We start from the raw sequence: 17,691 nt of genomic DNA, 5'->3' as shown, positions 1-17,691 counted from the left end.
GATCAAGAGATAGTCTTTTGATGGCAGAGAGAACAGCAGTACACCTGCTTGGTCTGGCTTCAGCTCCAACACTGAAAACAAAACTAAAACACACCCTCCAGCCTGTTCAAAAACGAAAGTAAAAAGCTGACAGACAGCCCAGTTCCACCCACACTCTGACATCACTGCAGTAATAAACATCCATTTCTTAAAGGTACTCTCACTACAAATATTTATATACATACCCATTTATAAACACCCATTTCTTAAAGGTACTCTCACATGACACCTGTGAACCTACAGTCAACTTTGACATCTCACTTCCACCTAACCAGGGTGGCACGGTGGCACAGTGGTTAGCACTGCTGCCTCACAGCACCAGGGACCCGGTTCGGTTCCAACCTCGGGTGACTGTGTGGAGTTTGCACATTCGGCCCGTGTCTACTTGGGTTTCCTCCCGGTTCTCTGGTTTCATCCCACAGTCCAAAGGTTAATGGGGTTACAGGTATAGGGCGAGGGATTGGGCCTGGGTAGGGTACTCTTTCAGAAGGTCGGGGCAGACTCAATGGGCCAAATGGCCTCCTTCTACACTGTAGGGACTCTATGATTCTATGAACCATCTGCAAGAAACGATAGTTTTCAACACCAGGGACTGCCCATTGATGAAGACTTTTGAAGAAGAGCAAGGAGTCTTGACGCAACATTTATCCCTCAACCAATATTGCCATAATAGTTTATCTGGTCATTGCTGCAAGTGGGACTTGCGTGTGCGAAATTGGCTATCATGTTCCCTACATTTGCAACAGGATATATATGTATATATTTAAAAGCTGTCTTGGTTGCCACGCGCTTTGTATCGCTCTATCAACATATCGCTCTATATAAATGTAAATTCCCCTCCTCCCCCAAAGAAGATCTGTCGGGCGTGGAAGAAATACAGAAAATAAAACTGCAAACGCTCAACAGGCCAACATCTGTGCGGAGGACAGACAAGTTGACCCGAGCAGCAATGAAGGGGCACCTAAAACGGCAATGCGGGCTGATTTACAGATTGTTTCCAGTATTTTCTGTCTTTCTTTCAGTTCTCAGGATTTTCACCCCTTCTTGTTTATACTGTATGGGCTCCAGCTGTTACAGTGGAATGGAAACAATAAAACCTCCATGTTAGGAAGGTCCAGCTATACAGAAGGCAGAAACCCGGTTTCCAGTGGGATTAAATTAGGCACAGAACTGTATTTATATCGATGCAATGTAACAGAGCCGCGATACAGAGATAAACTGAGAGCTGGCGGATTAAGGGTGTTATGTGTCTGTGTTTCTTGTTGACGATCACTCCACAAGGGAACACAGCACAATGGGCGGGGAGAGTGGAAATGAGAAGGTTTTTTTTTAATTGTGGTGAATTGCTGAATTAATTAACGAGGGATTTGAGAGCCATCTTTCCTCCAGGCGCTGGATAATATCTGTCTTGAGATTTTGCCATTTCTCTCCACAGACGCTGTCAGAACTGCTGAGATTGTCCAGCATTTTCTGTTTTCATTTGAAAAATAAAAATAAAAGCTTCCTGAAAATGCAAAGTTTGTGGCGACGGTGTGGAAATGCTTCCAAACGGCTTGTCTCGTGTTGTAAATGCACCAAGTGTACATTTTCCTTTATTATGTACGGCGGAAATTATGCAACTGTTAAATCGGCAAGCCGAAAAAAACCTACACCACATCCTAACATTAAAGGAAACGTTTTCATCGTCAACAAAGGCAGATAGGATTAGCATATTATTTATGTTCATCTGCTAAATTTCACTTTTTAAAGGATCGTGCTGGCGTTTTAGCAAAATGCGGTGAATATTTCTTGAGGCCGCTGAGTTGACTCCCAGCTGCGCATTTTTCAAAGGACACATTGCAACATGAGAAAGGAGTTTGCAATTGATCGGGGGGGGGGGGGAGGATATTGGCCATCCTCTCGCTCGTGTGTTTAAAAGGCTGTTTTGTGACCTTATACCGGACCAGCTCCGCCTAGGCGCCCTGGCTCTCTCTACGGCGCACTCCCTCAGCCCCTGGGCAGATTTTTAGTGAATGAAAACTCTCGGAGTCAGGGCCAAGTTATCAATCGAGGGGCACGCCCGGCTTTCCCATTGGCCGCACGCGGGTCTCGAGCTCCGCACAATCTGGCCTCTGACCAATCGGGTGCACGGATTCTCTGACGCCTTCAGCCAAATGGCCGGATACTGACGAATGGAACGGCTCGCCCGGTGATTGACGGGGCGGGCTGACCAATCCGATGTGCGCGAGCCCGTGTTTGTCTCCCCGGGGGGGGGGGGTCGCGTGCGTTCACTTCAACTGAGTGAAAAAAACCCATTCAACTTTTTACAGAGCTGCGATTCGTGAGCGCAAGTGCCCTGCCTTTCTTTAATTGCTAGATAGTCTCGTTTATTATTTAAAAAAAAAAATCTTTAATAAACGCAACACAAGACATTTCACAGGTGAGCAGAAATATATTTGATGGTGCAGGGTTGCCTGGAATAAAGTTGTTATTTTTATTTAAGGAGAGTGGTTAAAGTGTTGCGTCTAAAAGCTAAACATAGATGCTAACGAGGAGCTGGTGTTGCAAATGTTCGCCATTTTCTCCCAACACGTCCGTGCTCTGGGGAGAAATGAAGTCCCGCCAGTCGATGTGATTTTTGTGGAGGGTTTGTTTTTGGTGGTCCTGTTTGTTTCACTGCCAGGGTGAGCACAGGGGCGGTTGGATTGAGTTGTTTGTTTGCTGTGTGGGAGGCGGCGGGGCTCAGCTGTGTGTGTGCGTGTGTGTGTTTTTTTGTGAATGGGGAGCTCGGATCCCGTTACGCTCCTACCTGTCGTCAGCCTCTCCCATTCATAATTTTCTCTCGTCTCTCTCAGGAGGAGCTGCAGAGCCAAAGGGAAACAAAACAAGGCAGCAAAAAAAACCTCAGCCGCGCTCTGCGAGTCCATGTTAATGGTTTGTAGCAGGACTTTTAATAGAAGACCAGCTACAAAATGGACGGATTTTACGACCAGCAAGTTCCTTTTATGGTGCAGAATGTACCGGTGAGCAAAACAAACATTCACTTTCTTCCCTTTTTAATGTGGCTTTTGGAATTCGTCCTCCAGTATTGTGAAAGTTGCACCGATCTGTGTTTTTTTGTTGTTTTATATTGGATGGAGGAGATTGGTTTTAGTGTGGAGTTTTTAGTGTGTGTAAATTCCCACTCCGTTTTTCTGCGTGGATTTATTTGGTGTGTTTTTTTGGGAGCAGAAGACACGCGGTGATGAAGTTCGGGGCCGGCAACTGAACGACAGAAAAAGGAAATTTGTGGAGACCGACCTCGCTCACGATTCGGAAGGTAAGTGGCTTGAGTGTGGATTCGGTGGTTCCTTTTCATATTCACTATTTCCACACCCCCCCCCCCCCCCCCCCCCCCACTTTGCAGTGACTTTGTCTCGTTCAGATTTCTGATCTGTTTCACTTTTCCAGAATTGTTTCAAGATTTGAGCTTGTTGCAAGAAACGTGGCTTGCAGAGGGTAAGTTAAGCTTGTTTTTTTTTAATATAACAGAAACATATTTTAAGCTATGAAGCCTTAACCGCGATTGCATATTTGTACCTAGCAGCAGACATGAAATGTGCACGATCGGGATTTTTACAAAAAATATTAGAAACGATTTCCTTTCTCTTCCGCAGCCCAAGTTCCCGAAGAAGATGAACAGTTTGTACCAGATTTTCAGTCTGTTAACTGTAAGTGTTTTTATACAGGGCTGGTGGGGATATTAGTGATTTTATTTCATGTAGTGGCTATCTTAGTGCAAATACTGTGCTGGGGTAACCGTTTCGTTGCTGCTTAGAAACATTTGCAAGTTTTAAGATTTAACCCATGATTTCGCATAGATTTCGCCACGAGTGTTAACTAAATAGCCGGGGAAGATGTAAATAGATATAACCCAGGCATGGAAAGCATGTCAGGCAGCGCTGTATTTGAAATGACAGTATGCGACTCTTAACATAAGAGATTCTTTTTCGTTTCTGAATATTGAAATCTTATAAACGCCGGTTATAATCAGTCACTGAATTATTATTTTAGTTTTTATCGGAATATTAAAAACGCCAGTTCCATTTCTTGCTGTGCTGGGGATTCTGTTGAGGTGCACATTATTTGGAGGAGTTGGGGATAATCTTGGCCCACCTTTACACGTTTAGAAGCTTTTGGTAAAATAATTTACAGGCCATTGAAACATTAAGTTTCCATTTCCAATTTGATCCCTTGTGGACTTATTAATCTGCAAGAGCCTGTTTTGGGTCCTTTTTTTGTCGAGTTCTATTTTGAAATATTGCAGAGGGAAGTATGTGGTGAAGAAATGGTCTCAGCAGCTATTTGTAGAAAGGAGAGATGCAGGTTCATGACTTTCTAGACCAGTGAGAATTGGAATTTATCCTCTCGAGATGGCCACCCGACTCCCAAGTCGGTAATCAAAATTCTTGGGTTTGGAACAAGGGACAATTTTTTTTTTTGGGGTGTATATATTAAAGATGGAAACTTGAATTGCTTTGCTTTTAGCTGTTGTGTTTTATAAACTGACCATTTTACTTTCTCCTCTTGTCTTGCTATCCTGGCATATAGCAGTTTATGAACATTTAACGGCCTTCCATTTATATGGCAGTTGACGAACACTGTCAACAAGTAACCGTAGATTTAGCTGGGATCCACATCCTATGAACTCTTTTCTATGGGCTGAGTTTGCATAAATAGATTCAATGGAAAATGAGGATGAGATTTACTGCTTTCCTTTTCATCCATTCATTTCTGACTCCTGGAAAATTGTAGACTCTTGTAACAGTCTTGTGCCCAGCTTGATATTTCAGATGCTGGGAGGAGGGCTTGGCAAAAAGCCAGGGGCCTACAGTCATGTCTGTTCAGATTTCTAATGGCCCTGTGAGTGTTGTGTTTAACTCTTTGTCGGCTTATTGACGTGAACTGACCACAATTTAAATTTGCCTTCATTTTATCTAAACCCTAAAGATCATCACCATTTCTCTAACAGGAATGGTTCTCTAATATTTTATATTCTTATATATCTGGCTGATTAAGAATCATTACTGAAACCTGACGGTCTGATAACAGCTTTAAATTATATTAGTCATTCTGATTGTCTCTGGCTTTGGAAAGCTGCCTATGTGATGTTTTGTTTCCTTTTAATGTGGTGAGGTTTACCACAATCGGACAGTAACAGTAGTACTGAAAAGATAGAAGACTTGCATTTGACTTGTGCCTCTCCAAACCATAGGACATCCCAACTTTACAGCCAGTGAAGTACTTCACAAGGTATCATCACTGTTGTAATGCGAGGAATACAGTTTCTGCTTTATGCAGCAATATTGAGCTTCCTGTCTGCTATCTTTGTGATGGTACTGTGGTGTCTTCTTGTTGACTTTGTCCTGCCCTGATTAACAACAGTTGAAGTATAACGCTCCACTAACTGGGCCTCACCCTTTGAGTTTTTAAACCCAAGAGATAAACTTTGAAGATTTAAGTCCCGAAAGTGTGTTTTTCTTGCCTTCTAAATTTGTGTCACTGCTGGAGGAATTACTGCAGTGAACCTGTTTCACTCGGGTGCCTTTATCCTTGTGTAGTATTGTAACCATTTGGTGAATCTGGCGAACTGAGTTTTGTAAGCATGCTGTTTTTTGGAATCCCATTGTAGATTGGAGCTCTGGCTCTGACACTACACCGTGGATGTGATCCCTGTTAGAATTTCTGATCTCGGCTGTGCTGTTACGTATTGACCATGACATCCTGTATAATTCCTAATAGCCGGTTACAAAGCCATAAGGGAAGATGTGGGAACAGGTGGCCTGACTGCTCTTAAAGGGAGCTCTTAAAGAGAGTGAAGCGAGAGCAGCTTGGTGGGAAGGGAGGATCAGAAAGTGGTGCTGGTCAATATGGGCAATGTGTAGGGCGGCACAGTGGTTAGCACTGCTGCATCACGGCGCAGAGGTCCCAGGTTCGATCCTGGCTCTGGGTCACTGTCCGTGTGGAGTTTGCACGTTCTCCCCGTGATTGTGTGGGTTTCGCCCCCACAACTCAAAGATGCGCAGGTTAGGTGGATTGGCCTAATTTCCCCTAAATTGGAAAAAATGAATTGGGTACTCTGTGTTTCTTGTCCAAAGGCAGAACCCAAAACTGAAGTAAGTAACAATGTTCCTTTGCAGAAAGCCCAGCGACAGTGTATAGTGCAAGAATAGCCCTGTTTGCTTATAAATAGAGACTTTCACAGAGAACATTTGTTCTTTTCAGTCTATTTTTAAGTTGTCAAGTGAAGCAATGGTAGAGGATATGCATGTTTATGCGCTGCTGTTAAAAATAACAAGGATGTAAACAGCTTATCATTTTTCCACCCACCCCTCCCCTCCCCTCCAGTCACTAATAGGTGAGATATAGATTAGAATCCCTACAGTACATCAGCACATCAGGTCTGCATTGACCCTCTGAAGGAACACGCTACCAGGTTCACTCACCCATTGACCCCCTCCCTATCCCCCGTGACCTAACCTGCACATCTTGGACACTCGAGGGACAATTTGGAATGGCCAATCCACCTAACCCGCACAAGTTTGGGCTGTGGGAGGAAACCGGAGCACCTGGAGTAAACTCACACCAACACGGGTAGAACGTGCAAACTCCACGCAAGACAGTCGCCAAGGCTGGAATCTAACCCAGGTCCCTGGTGTTGTGAGGCAGCAATGCTAACCACTGTGCCACCATGCACATATATCTTGTCTGTTCACTTCCTTTTTTTTTTTCTTAAACCTGCTTTGGCAAGAAAGTAAGACTGCCAGTCCAAGTCTCAAAATACTGTCAAACAATAGATAATGCTACTTGATAGAAAATGGCATTCTTCCAAAATAATATGCTGTTGCAGCACATTGTACCTAAGTAACAATGCTATCTTAATCTATGAGGAGAACATTGGTGTTTTAACTAAGTTGAAGCTTATTTTGTCTAGAATGCTCTCTGTGGAAAAAGCGACTCCCCGCACCCTCAATATTTCATTCCCATAATTTGTGGATTACTTGGAAGTCAGGTGATAATCAATTTGAACCCGAGTTGGTAGCCTGGAGAGCCTGGCTTTGATTCATCATATGCCACTCCAGTTTAATTAGTTTGAATGAAACATTAAAAGCCAACCTTGATAACTGATTCTGATAGGAAGGGAAGCCTTGCAATTGCATTGTACACAGGGCCTTTTGATCAGTCTAGATGATTGGCACCCTGGAAGCTGATGCTTAGCAGCCACACTAGCTCGATTTTATTTTGTTTATATTAGGTGCAGTAGGTTTTGCAAAGGTTTATCAGAAAACTTTACATCGAAAGAATGCAGGAGAAGGCTACATCCTTGCATAGGCTGAATTCTGTTCTATGAAATCATCATTGCTAAAATATATTTTATTGGATATTATCCAAATATGCCTGTGTGCAGCATGTAACTAAGCAGACAGCACTGTGTTGTTCGCTAAAAATGTAGCCTATTAAGTCCGATTTCGGAAGTTGTGCCCTATTGTAGTATTTACGAGGCAGGTCAGACTGCTCTTTGCTGTTACAGTTCTTCAATCCCTCGGGAGCTGAGAGATTCACTTGGAACATCTTTTTACAGTGGCTTTGGTGATCTGTGCCATACTTTAATTCGCTCATGGGAGTGTGGTGGTGGAATACCAGCTCCATTTATGATGTGAGCTGGCACAGTGCTCTATAAATTGATGCTTGGCATGTACTCCTTGTTCATAAAAACCTATCCACCTTTCTGCAAACCTCATGTCCCTGCTGCAGTAACCGTCTGCCTGTAAATGGGCTCCAGTGCGTGATTCCAGGCGGAGATTATACTCAAATGATGGTGCTGAGGGGTTTGTGGGGTAGTGTGATGAATGGGCATGCTTTACATTGGCACGGGAAGGGTATTATGTTTAATGAATTTCAATTCTTATGGAAGAATTTAGGTTCCACATCACATTAGTTTAAACAGTGCACACAAAAAACTGACACAATGCGTCCTTCAAAGCTGCCTTCAGTTTGCACGCGCGTATGTGGTGTCTGTTCACTTGATGTTTGTGCTAATCATTATGTAGGTGAAGAGTTAAGGTTTTGCCTTGCAACTGTGCCAATATTTAAGCAGGAGCCGAAAAGTTCCGCTCTGTAACTTTCCGATAAAGCATTGTTGCGGTTTGGGCGATAGCCATCTCAATCTGATTCAGTACTTCTTTATTGATAATTTGCTATGGCTGGAAGCACAGAATAAGTTGGAGGGGAGATATAAATGTTCTAAAGCCATATGATTAGCATGTTCTAATTCTGACCCCGCAGTTCCCCAACAGAGCAATTGTATATTATGTGAAAACAATGTAATACACAATAAGAAAATGATAGTAATAAGATATATATTAATCTTGGAAAAATACCATTTATGTCAAAACTATTTAATTTTTCATGCTGTGCAACTCCAAAATCATGCACTCGTAGTATATTCATGGTGTGTTAAGCATTCTGAAGTAGGGGCATTTTTGTTTTTTGTCAACTAGTGAATATTTTTTCAATGATTTGCCTTTTGAATATTTTTTTTTAAATTGCCACTTCAGCTCACTATCTACATGACACTTGTAACCTCCTGAAGAGCCCTGTCCTAAAAGTACTGCCTTGCAAGATATTAGAATATAAAAGTGTGTGCATTAACTGGCGAAAAATGAAATTACACCAAGGTCAGGGCTTTACAAACCTCCATGCTTAATATGGTGTAAATGTGGGATTTTGGTGAATAAAATAAGTAAAGTTTTTTTTTATATTGATCATTCTTGGCTAGGAACAATTGGTTCAGAAATCAATAGAAACTCTGGTTATACAGTGAAAATTTCAGTGACTCAATTGCCTATGAGCATATTGGGTTCAAAACGGGAATACATGTTCAGAGTCCCCTTTAAAGCCTATATTCACCTGGAAACTACAGGGAATTTCTAGCCTGAGCTGGTCTCTAACATAGGCAATTAGGAAGCTATGCTGATTTAGTAATACTGTTTGCATAATAGGGTGGCACACTGGTTATCACTGCTGCCTCACGGTGCAAAGGACCTGGGTTCGATCCTGGCCCCAGGTCACTGTCTGTGTGGAGTTTGCACATTCTTCCCGTGTCTGCGTAGGTCTCAGCTCCACAACCCAAAGATGTGCAGGGTAGCTTGATTGGCCATGCTAAATTGCCCCTTAATTGGAAAAAAAGAATTGGCTACTTTTAAAATTAAAAAAAGTACTATTTGCATAATGAAAGCATATGTATACAAAACTGAATGCAGAACTAAATTCAAAAGAATGATTTGAAATTGATGTCTTATGAAGGGAATAGGGATTCCTCTCTGGCTTGCTATTGATCCTCTAGTTCTACCTCATCTGTCTGCCCCTACCGATAAGCTACTGTGAAACTCTTTTGTACTTCAGGACTCAACTATTCCGATACTCTAATAGCCAGTGTCCTGTCTTCCAATAAACGGAACCTTTTATAACTTTATCCCAAGTCCCACCCACTCATCAACCCTGTGCTTGCTGACTTACAATTGCTGCCAGTCCCCAAATGCCTCCATTTTAAAACTTTCATCCTTGGATTCAAAATCCTCCATGACCTCACCCTTCCATTAATTCTGTAATCTCCTCCAACCCTTCATCTCCTCCAACCCCTTCATGAACTCTTAAGTCTGGCTTGCTTTCCATCTGCCTCTTTCCATAACATCAGCGTTGATTACTATGTCTTCAGTTGCCAATGCCCAAAACTCTGCATTCCCTCCCTGAATCTCTCTCTCTCTCTCTCTCTCTTTCTCTCTCCTCCTTTGAGCGCATTCCTCTCCTCCCCACTGTTAAAACCCACCTTTTTCACCAAGTGTTTGGTTACCTGACCCAGTGCCTCTTGATGTCAGTTGTCTTGTCTGGCTACCCTCGTGTGAAATGTTTAACCACAGTGAAGCCATTGTAAATGCAAGCTGAAATGTGCTAAATAGCTAGCCCCTGTTAAATTTATGGCATGCAATATAGAAGAAATTAAGACTTTCCTGACTCGAAGATTGTGGTTTGGGACTAGTGAATTTGAATGTTTCAGTTATTAGCTTAAACACCCATTCATGCTAAGTCTGCCCCTCACCTCAAGTCAGTGCTAATTAATCGCAAGTATTAAGCTGGACATGAAAACCTGGCTTGTGAAGTGGATGCTAGTGCTCTTTAATTTTCTGAGGTGTGATGCTTTAGCAGGTCTTGGACAAATACAGAGCACAATAATTGATGAGCAATCTTTTTGCTTTTCTTTGCTGCTGACAATGTCTGTGGTGGTGAAATGTACCTAAAGGCAGAACGTATTATTTTATCCTATTCTACCCATGCTGCAAAATCAAGGTCCATAGTTGCTGCAACCTACCACAATGACTAAAAGGCAGCAAAGCATAAGGCATTTGAGAATATACAACAATAGCTCAGTTCTTCCAGGGTACACCAAACACATTAAATGACCCCATGACTTGGCTTATTCATCTCATGGCCTTGCTCAGAGAGAAAATGATGTATTTCGAATAGTAAAATGGTTGGAAATGGAGGTAACTTGAAGCGACTTGGTTTAAGCTCCACCATATGCTTGGAGTCCAGTTGGTTAAAAATGCATGTTGCAATTTTCCTCAACTAGCAGAATTAAAAAGGATTTTGTATTTTTAAAATAAATTTAGAGTACTCAATTCATTTTTTTCCAATTAAGGGGCAATTTAGCATGCCCAATCCATCTACCCTGCACATCTTTTGTGTTGTGGGGGCGAAACCTAGGCAAACATGGGGAGAATGTGCAAATGCCACACGGACGGTGACCCAGAGCCGGGATCAAACCTGGAACCTCGGCGCTGTGAGACTGCAGTGCTAACCACTGCGTCACCATGCTGCCCCAAGAATTTTGTATTTTAACAGCCACAGTTGTATATAATTACAAGGCAGATTATCATTTTCCCTCCGATAATTGTAAGTACATTTTATTCGCACAGTTGAATTCCTGCAGTCAGCCACCAGCTGTGTTTGTGAAGCTTATCGGCTTATTCGTCTGTGGGGAAGTCATCCCTTAGTGAACTGTTGCATCAACTGTTTAGAAAAGATTGATGGAAGCAATTAGGCCAGGGCCGTCACCTATAGTGTAGTTTGTTCTCTGGGTCTGGCTACGGTGATCCTGTGCTTGATTAGAGTTTAGGATTGATTTGCCTGACAATTTAGCCTGTGCTAACATGTGATGGAGTTTGGTAGGTACCTTTGGGAAAGGCTTGACTGTGGAGGCCATTTTATTTTGTGCCACAAATTTTGAAAAAGATGACCGTAATCTTTTGCAGATAGGCATCTCCAAATACCAAGCTGCCAAAGGTAACATGACTAGCTGATGTCCAGCAATAGTAATAGATCTCTTCCCCCCCCCGTTCCGTCTATTCAAGTGATCATGCAGTCCCAGGTCGCACTTCTTTGTGGATAAATTTAATTGTTGTGGTGATAATCCACGTTTTGTTTTAAACCAGTGGAAGTCCATGGGGTGTAATCGTGAAAATACTGGCCTCCATTTTGCATATATTTGAAATACAGTACCACTTGTGTATAAAATGTGGAATTGTTGATGGCCCGTTCTAGTGAGCTGCAGCTGTGCACTATTCGCATCCAGGAATTTTGTGACGTTGTGTGAAGCTGGTAAAACAATGGGAATAATTGACTTCTGTTAACTTAGCAAATAATAGGATTTTTAACAATAAAAAGAGAAATATTTTTTGGGAAATAGATGTGTGTATAACATAGATTATTATATTTATGTTATACTTCTATATTTGTACAGCAATAGTTTATACAATACATAGTTATGTATGTATGCATACCAGAGTGTGACACATGGGTATCTGCTGAATACAGTGCTTATAGTTCCATCTTCATGAAACACCGACGTTTTAATGCCCGCATTTCTATTCTTGGGCAGTGTTAAATTTCCTTGTGCATTTGGCAATGAAGTTATAGAAATCATAGAATCCTTACAGTGCGGAAGGAGAACGTTCGGCCCATCGAGTCCGCACCAGCCCCTGCTCCGATAGCGCACCATACATACCTAGCCGTTGGGCAATATTAACGTGCCAGTTCACCTAACCTGCACATCTTTAAACTGTGGGAGAAAACCCATGCAGACTCTAGGAGACTATGCAAACTCCATATGTCAGACTCGTACCCGGGTCTCTGGGGCTGTGAGGCAGCTGTGCTAACCAGTGTGCCACCATGCCGCCTGGTGCCTAAATCAGGAAATAAATTGTATGACCTGGTCTTCAGAGGCTTGAGTGGGAGTTACAGGTAATTTTTTTAAAAACTCACATTCCCTGGGAAGGGTTGGAATCTCTCCCTGGGGAGTGAAATTCAAACTTGGAAAGATCATTAACTTTCCCACAAGGTGTAAGGGTCAATGTCTGTTTGGCGTTTGTTGAACGCCCTCCATCTGTGAACCATTCACTCTCCCTGTGAAAATGCTTCTTCACAGTAAACGTTGAGCTTTGGAGCACAACAGTTAACTCTGCCTTGTCTCGTAATACTGATGTTCTACAATAAGAGAATTGATATCTGCTAGCCTCTGAGTTTTGTGGTTAGTCATTTAATGTGTCTGAAATCAAAGTGAAATATGACCATTAATGTTCATTGAGAATACTTAATTAGACTGACATTAAGGATGTATGCTTAATTCATAAACTTTTGTGGAATGTTGTAAATTGCAAGAAATCTGACCATTGCAGACTCCATCCTTGTTTTTTAAAATAAATTTAGAGTACCCAATTATTGTTTTTCCAATTAAGGGGCAATTTACCATGGCCAATCCACCTACCTTGCACATCTTTTGGTTGTGGGGTTGAGATCCACGCAAACACATGGAGAATATGCAAACTCCACACAGACAGTGACCCGGGGCCGGGATCGAACCTGGGTCCTCAGCGCCATCATCTTTGTTTGAAGTTAAATAAATGCATATGATTTATGGGGCTGCTTTTGTTTTGCATTTCTTTCTGCTCTCCCGCAAAAATCTCAACCTTTATTGTGTATAAATAACACAGTTCCTTTTACAGCCAACAACACCCCCACCACCTAATTATCTTCTTATAGATGTCCTTTAACATCCAATCACGTTCTAGTTGGTGCATGTTCATCATTTATCTATCTTGGTACCGCATCTGTCAGTTCCTGCAGCTCGAGTTACAACGTGAACTTATTTTCTTTCAGTGGTATTTCATGGACCGCCTCCGGCAAAGATCAAGCGGGAATCTGACGGCCCTAATACGGATGTGTCCTGCCGTCACAAGCAGAGTCTCAGTTCTACCTATGGTGAAAACTGCCTCTACAGTTATAGGTATGCAATGAGTTATTCTTAGACTTGGGTAATCCTCAACTCTTTGTGCTTCCTTTTTTTGCTTCCACATCTACTGTCATTTCATTGGTTGTGAAGTGCTTTAGGACATATGAGGGCGTCAATGATGTGTTACATAAGTACAAGTTCTCTTTTTTTTAAATTGCCTGGGGTTTTTTTCTGCTTTACTTCGCTCAGTCTTTGCTACCCTCCCCGTTCCTCATCCTGTTACTTGGCTCACTGGAATCATAGAATTTACAGTGCAGAAGGAGGCCATTCGGCCCATTGAGTCTACACCGGCCCCTGAAAGAGCACCCTACCCAAGCCCACACCTCCACCCCCTGTGACACCACTTAACCTTTGGACACTACGGTGCAATTTATCGTGAGCAATCCACCTAACCTGCACGTTTGTGGGAGGAAACCCACGCAGACAAGGGGAGAATGTGCAGACTGCACCGAGTGACCCAAGCCATGAATCAAACCCGAGTCCCTGGCGCTGTGGAATAACTGTGCTAACCACTGTGCTGCCGTGCCCTTGGTTCTGCTGTAACTCTGACTGGGCCTGCCCTCCCAGCACCATTCTTCCTCTGCCAAGTTTGCCTTTGTGTTCTTCCAGTGATGACACTTTTACGAGCAACTGATGTTACATCGTACTTATTTCACATAATTCCTGCTCCGACATTCTGATTTTTGAGGCAAATGTTCAACAGTCAAGTGAACATTCCCCACCGTCTACCCTGGTACATGTGTGTGCTCTTGCAACTTTATTTCTTACTGTATTTGCATATTCTTACTGATAGTCACATAACCTATAGCACAGGGTGCACATTATTGTACCTGAAGGCTTGCAGTTCCAAAGATGGTTTGGGGTAGGTGGAATGTGGAGGCTACCATCCAATCAGCCGTGAGTTTATTGAATGGTGGAGTGGGCTCAAGGAGCCAAATGGCCTCTTGCTCCCGGTTCATATATATGTTTGTAAACTGCAAATGCTCAGGCAGACTGGGAGTAATCTATTGCTCCATACAGTGCATGGATTACAGGTCTGCTTGGAAAATCCAACTGAAGAGTGCATTTGGGCATGGTGAGAAAAACATTACAAAGAGATGATGGCTGATTGTTATAATTCTTAAATTACATAAATTAGTCCAGCCTAATTTCATATGTAGACCAATTTTTTTGAAGCAGCTCTTGTGTTCTGCTTGGAAAAATAATTAAGGGTTGGGGAACTGGTTAAAAGCTATAGAGTTTGCTATGGGATCTTAAAACAAAAATATTTTTATTCTCCTTTTTCACATTTTCTTCCAAATTTGTGCCCACCAACAATAAACAATAAGCAGTAACGAATATCATGTCAATCCCCATATCAACAACAACAATCCCATCCTCCCACCAACCCCCAAACAACTGCCCGCATGTTGACATAAACAAATAAAAAGGAATCAGGAATCACCCATAGTCACTATTAGCACATACAGTTTCCACCCCCCGCACACACTAATATTCAATGTTATCCCAATTCTTAAGTGCATAAATGAATAACGTCCATGAATTGTAGAACCCCTCCATCCTTCCCCTCAGTTCAAACTTAACCTTCTCAACAGTCAAGAATTCCAACAGGTCCCCCCTCCACGCCAGGGCACAAGGTGGACCTGTTGGTTCCCCGAAATGGCATTTCCCTTGACCCTGCCCCCAACCCGAAGTGTTGGCGAAACCGCCTCCAATGAAGCTATTATTACCAGACTCCCTGAGTATTTCCGTGCGACCATCGGGAGCAGCGCTGTTGCTAGTGCCTTCAATCCCGACCCCCTACACAAACTCCTCCGTTCTGACCCACTGGGAATCAACCCCTCTGACACAGCTCCGCACCTTCTCCACATTCGTCGTCCTGTAATAATACATCAGGTTCGGAAGACCCAAACCTCCTGCCTGCCTTCCCCTCTGTAGCAGCACCTTTCTAACTCTGGCCACCTTCACTCCCCATATGAACGAAGTAATCCTTCCTTTAATCTCCCTAAAAAGTGCCTTTGGCAGGAAAATTGGCAAGCATTGGAAAATAAAGAGAAATCGCGGCAACACGTTCATTTTAACCACCTGTACCCGACCCGCCAGTGACGAGAGGGAGACCATCCCACCTTGCCAAATGCTATGGGACTCTTATAGATTGGTGACGTACCGAGCTGTTTAAGAACCAGATAGGTCTCTGGTTTAATCTGGTTTGCGCCTGTTGTTGATTTTTACCCGCACTGTCTGCGAGGGTACTATAATGTCCCTCAAAGACTTTGGGTCAGGGAAGAGCGATATCACTCCAGTTACTGTTGGAAAGAAAGTACCTAATAAGCCTTAAAGTAGTTTCAAACACAAGGCCTTTCACAATCCTACCCCTCAGTTTATAGATTAAGGCTTCACTTTAGTGAAGATAGTGAGTCAAGGGGAGAGGTGATATGGAAGTTCTGGCCTGAGGAATGTGGCCTGCTGGAGAAACTGCTATGATCTTTTGAATAGACTTTGTAGCATAAGGGCTATCGTCAGAGGTGATGCAGAAATCCCCTCTGGGCACATAGTCTTACCTAAAGAGCTGTTAATTGGAACAGGTTTATGGTGCAAAGTGTTGTGTTTACACCTTAACTACTCACAAATGTAAAGTGAATGACGTGCTAAGTGAAACACCAGCAATGTATGTAATCTTTGTGTTTTTTCTATTTGCAGTGCCTATGATAGGAAGCCCCCCACTGGGTTCAAGCCATTGACTCCACCAGCCACCCCAGTGTCTCCAGTCCATCATAATTCCCCTCTTTCTCACCTTCCACCGGCAGCCGTGCCAGCTTCAGCGCACAGCCCTATATCATCCCCAGTGCAGGCTGCAGTTCCTGCATCAATTCCACAACAGCAGCAGCAACAAACCTTCGCAGTACCTCGACCTCCTCAGCCCCCGCTTCAGATGTCGCAGACCTTGAGTGAGTCCCAGTACACATCAGAGCACAGGTAAGAATTCGATAAATTGTGCTGATGGCTGATCATGGTCCCAATCTAGTGTTCAAAAGTGCTCTATGAATGATGCAAGAAAATGCACATTATGGCCCCAGTTCCTAATGGTTTTCTGGCTCTGTGCATGTTGTGAAACCCTTCCCAGTCATTTTGTCTCACTGGGCAGGTTTTAATCCCTAGTCTGCTTCATTCCACAATCTCTGCCAGGGCTGCAGGACAGTAAGAAGTCTTACCATGCCAGGTTAAAGTCCACCAGGTTTGTTTCAAATACTAGCTTTCGGAGCACTGCTCCTTCCTCATTCACCTGAGGAAGTGGTGTTTGTAAGACTTCTTACTGTGCTCACCCCAGTCCAACGCCGGCATCTCCACATCAGGGCTGCAGGAGGCATGCCATGGTTGATAATGGCGCCCCTGTAATAGGAACCAAATAAATCATTGCCCAGCAAACTCCTGTCTTGGAGTAGCCTGACCAAACTTACTTTCTCGGTTTGTGAAACTTGGCAGCTTGGGTGAAGAGGCCAGCAGTGGCTGGGGAATTGTATCCCAGTGTGCACAAATGCTTTGAACAGAGGCAAAAGGACAAACAATGGGATGGAGGGGGGGGGGGGGGCATTTACTGGAAAAACTGGTCTTGGTGCACTTCATTCCACTTGAATTTGCATTATGAAGGAAGGAGGAAGTATTTACCCCAAGATGCCTCTTGTTCATTTATTACATGCTGCACTTCCAAAGGACAAGCTTAACTTTTGTCTTTAAAATACCAACGCCACTAATTGGATGAGCTATCGGCAGAAATAGAATACAGTGGAACGGAATGGTCTCTCTGGCTTGCTTTCCCCTGCACAGGAGGGAAGGAATTTTATTCCTACAGTCAAATCCTTTATCTCCCTATTGCTATGTGCAAGTGGAGTTTTACTGGAGTTATTTTGGGCACATTGGAATCAAAGACCCATTAGGAGTTGATGTGCTCTTAAAGGAGTGCAGGAAGATATGTTAAAAGGGCACGGTATTTTGGGCAACGGCAGCTCCCGGGATGGCACCTGCTTCCATGGCAGCTTTTGCTTCCCACAATTCTTGGCTTTCACTTCTGCCAAGTGGTATGCCCGGGATGCTGGCTCAGGACCATCTGGAAGTGTTTGTTCCGATGGAGACATACCAGCGGTGCTTTGGATTTCAGCTTGGCAGGCAGTTTGATACGAAGTGGAAATGGGACTAATCTGACCGCAGTCAGCTGTGAAGTATCATTTTACATGGAAAGTGGTGCTGGAGACCTAGATGATTTGCAAAGAGCTCATTTGTGTGGGATC

General features: G+C 43.3%; 1 protein-coding gene across 2 annotated transcripts in view; it reads left to right on the top strand.

Moving 5' to 3' along the window:
• The first annotated feature begins 2,329 nt into the window (after window positions 1-2,329).
• Window positions 2,330-17,691, top strand: part of LOC140393272 (ETS translocation variant 5-like) — a 35,853-nt gene continuing 20,491 nt past the window's right edge. Inside the window, exons 1-7 of one of the 2 annotated variants that reach the window (XM_072479568.1) lie at window positions 2,330-2,458; window positions 2,874-3,041; window positions 3,250-3,337; window positions 3,469-3,516; window positions 3,675-3,728; window positions 13,273-13,399; window positions 16,106-16,381. In XM_072479568.1, the coding sequence (XP_072335669.1) occupies window positions 2,991-3,041; window positions 3,250-3,337; window positions 3,469-3,516; window positions 3,675-3,728; window positions 13,273-13,399; window positions 16,106-16,381 (644 nt within the window). In that variant the 5' untranslated portion in view covers window positions 2,330-2,458; window positions 2,874-2,990. Of the gene's footprint in view, window positions 2,459-2,575; window positions 2,703-2,873; window positions 3,042-3,249; window positions 3,338-3,468; window positions 3,517-3,674; window positions 3,729-13,272; window positions 13,400-16,105; window positions 16,382-17,691 lie in introns of those variants that run through there. The other variant, XM_072479575.1, reaches the window with a different exon arrangement.

Source organism: Scyliorhinus torazame, chromosome 2 (assembly GCF_047496885.1).
Source record: "Scyliorhinus torazame isolate Kashiwa2021f chromosome 2, sScyTor2.1, whole genome shotgun sequence".
NCBI lineage: Eukaryota > Metazoa > Chordata > Chondrichthyes > Carcharhiniformes > Scyliorhinidae > Scyliorhinus > Scyliorhinus torazame.
Note: the sequence above shows the minus strand (reverse complement) of the source record. Positions and strands in the feature narration are given on the sequence as shown.